The sequence below is a fragment of the Cucumis melo genome, chromosome 9 (genome assembly GCF_025177605.1).
Source record: "Cucumis melo cultivar AY chromosome 9, USDA_Cmelo_AY_1.0, whole genome shotgun sequence".
Taxonomy (NCBI): Eukaryota; Viridiplantae; Streptophyta; class Magnoliopsida; order Cucurbitales; family Cucurbitaceae; genus Cucumis; species Cucumis melo.
In genome coordinates this window covers 25,029,008-25,035,007 of record NC_066865.1, presented here as the reverse complement: position 1 = coordinate 25,035,007, position 6,000 = coordinate 25,029,008, and the positions used below count along the sequence as shown (strand labels likewise).

Here is a 6,000-nt window from a genome sequence, read left to right as displayed (position 1 = left end):
TATAACAACAGACTATATTACATTATAACATTAAATAAAAAAACTTTTGTCATCCTTAACTCAATAAGTTGCCTCGTACTTCAAATTTTTAGTCTACTTGAATCATATTATAGAATTTTGGATGGATGACATAATAAGTTAACGAAATCTTCCATAGAAATAAAGGCAAAAGCTTTATGGATAAGTTCAAAGAATTTTCCAGAAATCTTACTTTATTATATATATATATTTTTTTGACAAATTGTGTATTTTTCAAACATACATAATGTAACTAATAAATCATAACAAAATAAATAACATTGTACGGCTACTCTTTGACTAAAATATGAAAAACATGCTAAATCACAAATAAAATATATTTAAACTTTACTTTTTTGTTTATACATGTAAAAGGAACTTCATAAGGTTATTCTTGACATTTCATAAACATTTCAATAAACATTTCAAAACTACAGGAATCGAAGTAAAATTGGTTAAAATTTTATGCAAAAATTTAGACTTGAACATCGGGAGAATACTCTATTTCAGTGAAAGTTGATAGGTAAGTGAAATACATAACCATCCATTGTAATGAGATATTAGTAAACAATGCTTAAATTAGTTGATATAATTCTATTTTTGTGTCCTTAAATTAGTGTTCTTGGAGTTTCCCTAATGGGGTAGAACTTGCGAGGTATGGGCTTGGGCCTCATGGACGAAAAAGCCCAAATAATGGTTATGGGTAACTCGCCAGGTCAAACCGCGCTTCACCGATAGTTACATCCTCCTCCGCTTCATCGAGCTATATCGTTCACCACGAGCTGAGAAGAGCTCTTGTAACTGCAGCTGCTCAACTCTCCTACAATGGCCACTTCCCTTCTTCTCTCTTCTCCATCTTACACCTGTTACAGGTTTTTTCTTCATTTTGCAACTTTCATCTCTTCTTTTACTTCTTTTCTTACCTGTGTTTTTCTGTTATATTTCAGAATTCATATTTCCTGGTTGTCTTTGTTTACTAGTTCATTTTTTGATTATGGGAACTCTGACTTCTGAATTGAATTAGTGCAGTTTATCAGTTATGTATGTTGCTTTTATTAGTTAATTTGTCGAAATTGGGATGCTGTTAGTTGTGTAAAATAGCAATCCTTAGGAGTTTGGTTTACAGGGTAGCTACTGTCAGTTTTAGGAGACCAATTATTCTAATATATCTTTCTCGAACATCTTAGGATGAGTGAAATCTGTTTTTCCGTGCAGTCATTGCATTTGCAAAAGGCCATCAATCACATGCTCCTCAGTTTGCCTTCAGAAACCACTATGTAATATCAAGCTTTATGCGGGACCTTTTGGAGCTTTTTCTTGTCTCTCTGCATCAACACCTTCAGCTTCTAGTAGAGCTGCTTTTGGGGCTCAAAGGAAGCACGTTTTTTCTGCGTTCACTGCTCCAATTGGATATCAAAGGTTGGGACCAAATTTTGTAAATCTCTTGCTGTCAGTGTCAAGAATTGTCCGTCTATGATATCCAGATTAAAAATTGAACCACGGTTGTTTACTCTTTACTAGGTCTGATCACATGCACTACCGTACTGATTCGGACACAGTGGCTGAATTAGAAGTTCAGTTGGAAGAATTACTCAATGAAGTCAGAATGATGACCATGAGCGGGAGGAAGAATGATGCTGTAGAGCTACTTCAAGCTAATTATGAAGTTGTAAAAGAACAAATGGAATCAGGCGCCGTTGGCATTGAACAAGCTGCTCTTCTTGACATCGTGGCTTTGGGGTATTTAACCGTTGGAGACTTGAAGTTTGTTGCTTCTGTATTGGATATAGTAACTTCTTTTTCCCTTATCGTCCGTACAATAATTGATTTGGAAACTTTAGTGCTCCTCAGTTTCGTGCAACAACGGTTGTACTTCCATGACTCGAGGATTTTATTTTTCTGTTTAGGTTATTATCTAGCCTTCATGTGGTAAAATATTAGTTCAATTACCTAGAAACTGGCATTAGTTATTTGGAGTTCCCATGCTGGGTTGACTCTATGATAGCCGGTATGTAGACTAGGTCAGGAGTCAGGACCATGGACATTATACGAGCATGTCAGGGCCTTATTCTTGCTTACAGACAAGTGGAGATGGTCATCTAACAATCTAGTCACATTTTTTAAGCGATTTTGGAGTAATAATGAAGTAATCTAGTCACATTTTTTATAGCTTAAAAAGTATACGAGCATGTCTGAGCGTTAGTCTTATGCTCCAAAAGTATCCCATGCTTATACAGCCAAATTTTCAGTTGGTTTATCTTCTAAACTCACTTCGGTTTAAGTGAGGATCATTTCCTTCTTCTAATGGATTTTCCTTCATGCAGTTGAACAAAGTTGTTGACAGTCTGACGGACGGTGAACCCTTTCTGGATTCAGTGCTTCTGCATATGGGGAGCATGTACTCAACCTTAAAAAAGTTTGAGAAATCAGTATCTGCGTACAAGAGGGCTATTGATATCATGGAGAAAAAATTTGGTAGGGGAGCTATAATTTGTTTTTCTATTCCTCTCGAAACCGTCTTACAATGAAACCCTTGCAGGAGAAGACAGTAGCTTTCTTATCACTCCAATTTTAGGGATGGCTAAAGTTCTTGGTACCATTGGAAGAGCTGGAAAGGCAGTAGAGTGCTACAATCGTGCAATTTCACTTCTGGAATCAAGAAGAGGCTTTGAGAACGAGGATTTGGTTATACCTTTGTTTAGTCTGGGCAATCTTATGCTCAAAGAAGGAAAAGGCAAGGATGCAGAAACATGTTTTGCAAGGTCTCTCTCTCTCTCTCTCTCTCTCTCTCTCTCGCTCTCTCTCTTGCTCTGGACTATTCACTTACTTTCATGGCCCTATTTAGGATTGTGAACATATATAAAAAGTTATATGGAGAGAAAAATGGAAAAGTCGGAATGGCTATGTATTCTCTGGCTAATGCAAAATATGCAAGAGGTAACTTTGGTCGCTTGTGTCATCTTTTTATTTTTATACACTAGCTAAAATTTTCATTTGCAAAATATTTTTCCACTTGTTCATAGGGGAAGCAGACGAAGCTGTTACCTTATATAGAAGAGCTTTGGAGATTATTAAGGATTCAAATGATATGGCTGTAGATGACAGCACTACTGAGAAGATGAGGATTGATTTGGCAGAACTATTGCATGTTCTAGGAAGGTATTGTCATACACATACTTATGTTGGTTTTTTCTATTAAAAAAACTGTTGGTGTTTGAAGCTTCTCACTATTGATAGAGCCCAAGTTACTGGAATGTATTGAAAGATATAAAATAGAAAAACTATAAAAATTCCCAAGTAATGAAGGTACTTGACCCTCCTTAAACCAATTGCCTGCCTTCCTCTCAACCCACTCCTTCTATATTAATTCCTGGGTTAATAATTAACACTCTCTTATTATTCCAATAATGTTCTTAACCTCCCAAGAGCATTCCTAGCTCTTTTCTTTTACCACCAGTATTTATGAGCTCCTAGAATTTGGTTTAATGCAGAGGGAATGAAGGCAGAGAACTTCTAGAAGAGTGTTTGTTGATCAATGAAAGGTTGAAAGGAAAAGAGCATCCCAGCTCAGTGAAGCACCTTGTAAACCTTGCCGCTTCTTATTCACGGTCAAAGAATTATGTGGAGGCTGAGCGTTTGTTGCGAATTGGATTGGACATTATGATAAAGGCAGTCGGATCTGATGATCAATCAATTACAGTCCCAATGTTGGATCTTGCTGTCACTCTTTACAATCTAAAACAGGATGATGAGGCCGAGCAACTTGCTCTTGAAGTCTTGCGAATAAGGGAAAATGCTTTTGGAAAAGATTCACTTCCTGTTGGTGAGAATTGTGAATTGCATATATTTGTACTTAATAGATAATGACGTTTATATCACTTGTTTTGTCATCTTCACATGAGCTCCTCTTTCTGCTGAACTGCACGCAGGTGAGGCTCTAGATTGTTTGGTTTCAATTCAGAGCAGGCTAGGGAAGGATGAAAGTGAGCTACTGAAGCTGCTGAAGAGAATTCTTAGAATCCAGGAGAGAGAGTTCGGGGACGATGGTGAAGAGGTCATCGACACCCTCAAGAAAATAGCCTTCTGCATGGAAAAACTGGGAATGAAAGATGAGAAATTTCTACTTCAAAAACGACTATCCATGCTGCGTATGAAATTCAAGAACCAGATGCAATACTAAAGGTATTTATCATTCATCTTTCTTAATCTTGTGATCTATATTTTCCTTTTCCTGAGTTAATGATACAGCTTCTGGATTAATTGTTTAGACAGATTTATATAATGTTCCTGAACTTTAAAGAGGTAAATGATGATTCTATGTGAGAAATATATTTGATACCTTGCTTAAAATAACAATTGAATGACAATGTTATATTTTTTAAAAACTATATTTTTCTTTAATTTTTTAAAGTAATATTTTTCTCTTATTTTGCCTCCCCCTCCCCCTGCGGCCATTGTGGCTGCTGCCCCATCTCTCTCTCTCTCTCTTTTTATTTTTCCCTTTCTTCTCTTTCTCATCATTCCTCTCCTTCCCTACAATTACCAAAAAGGAAATGTAACGAACCAACGTTTTAAAACCTATAGCGGGAGTCAATTCATTACATCATACACGGCATTTCCAATATAAAACCTCAACTAATACTTTGTCGTGGCTAGGTATGTCTTATCCGTAAAATGTTTTGGTAGAACATTGTGCATAACAGTATTTGTTTACCTTGATGGACCAGTAGCTTTATTATTGCTTGTTCATTGACTTGATGAAAAATAGTTATTTGTTGGTTGGTAGGCTATGGCGCCACGCAAAATCAGTTCAACTCAAACTAGATGAGGTAGGCCCGCTAGAGGCTAGCCAGTACTAGGGTCATTGGAACAACAACTCAAGAGCCGAGCAAATGGCCAGGCAAGGGTTCCCACCAGTGGTCCAACCACCATTGACTCTACTCGGTAACCTGATTGAATTTGGCACCTAAACTTTTACTGCCGTCATGATGGAGAGAATACAATCATTGTTCCGGACTACAATAACCAACTAAATGGTCTAGTTGAATAGAAGTCAACAAAACATGTGAGAGGAAGCGACAGTTGTGGGATTTTAGGAAGTACAACTTGAACTTTTGATGAGTCACTAGTTGTCGTTGATAGAATTATCAACAAATATTTGGTTATATGAAATGTCTTAAGAGTGTAAGAAATTGCAGTGTCGTCATCGTGTTGATGGAATTGGACAATGCCTATATATGGTAGGAGTCTGTCGAGAGGTTGATTGTCACTAGCGAAGGCATTGTGACTTGGTCACAGTTTAAGGAAGCCTTCAACCAGCAGAGCTTCGCGGCGATAACAAGAGTTAACAATCAACCGAGTTCTTGAACTTTAAATAGGTGAATTGTGCCACAAAAAGAGTCTGATTCGTCCATAGTCAACAACTTACAACTACTTTCTGGAAATTTTCAAAAGTTGGGGATCAAATTCTCAATATTTGGAAATTTTAGGGATCAGATAAAAACTTTATATTTTGACCAAAAGCGATATATTCGTGAATTTATTACTTGCTGAAATTAAAAAAAGAAAAATATGAAAACTTCAAAGAGTAACGAAGAATATACCTTTGTTTGGTTGCCTAAGAATCTTAGGGTGACAAAATACTCCATATTCAACGCCTACCAAAGATTGCCACTCTTTCATAAATATATAATTTTGTCACATCAATTATATTTTTAATCTGTTACTTTCAAATATTATATTTCTCATATTAAGAAAAGTTAGTGTTATGTTACCAAATTCTTATTTCTTTCAAGTCTTTGCAAGGTATTAGTTTAAAACATTAATTCATTGAAACTTGCGAACTTTCTGCCAAATACACTCGAACGTAACAACAAGCAATTCATTGACGAATTAAATTGTAAAACAAAATATTTCCAAGAACAAAAAGATAACGATACAATACATTAACTTGTCAATAAATTTCAACTATTTCTTTATTTC

General features: G+C 36.1%; 1 protein-coding gene across 2 annotated transcripts; it reads left to right on the top strand.

Moving 5' to 3' along the window:
* Window positions 1-727: 727 nt before the first annotated feature.
* Window positions 728-5,395, top strand: LOC103482972 (uncharacterized). 2 transcript variants are annotated; one of them, XM_008439393.3, is made up of 10 exons: window positions 728-890; window positions 1,234-1,437; window positions 1,540-1,807; window positions 2,343-2,493; window positions 2,558-2,780; window positions 2,864-2,955; window positions 3,042-3,177; window positions 3,510-3,841; window positions 3,948-4,200; window positions 4,805-5,395. In XM_008439393.3, the coding sequence occupies exons 1-9, from the start codon at window positions 844-846 to the stop codon at window positions 4,196-4,198; spliced, it is 1,704 nt and encodes a 567-aa protein (XP_008437615.1). In that variant the 5' UTR covers window positions 728-843; the 3' UTR covers window positions 4,199-4,200; window positions 4,805-5,395. The 2 variants fall into 2 exon arrangements, with proteins under 2 accessions (XP_008437615.1, XP_016898886.1); XM_017043397.2 differs by having other exon boundaries at window positions 4,787-5,395.
* Window positions 5,396-6,000: the final 605 nt, after the last annotated feature.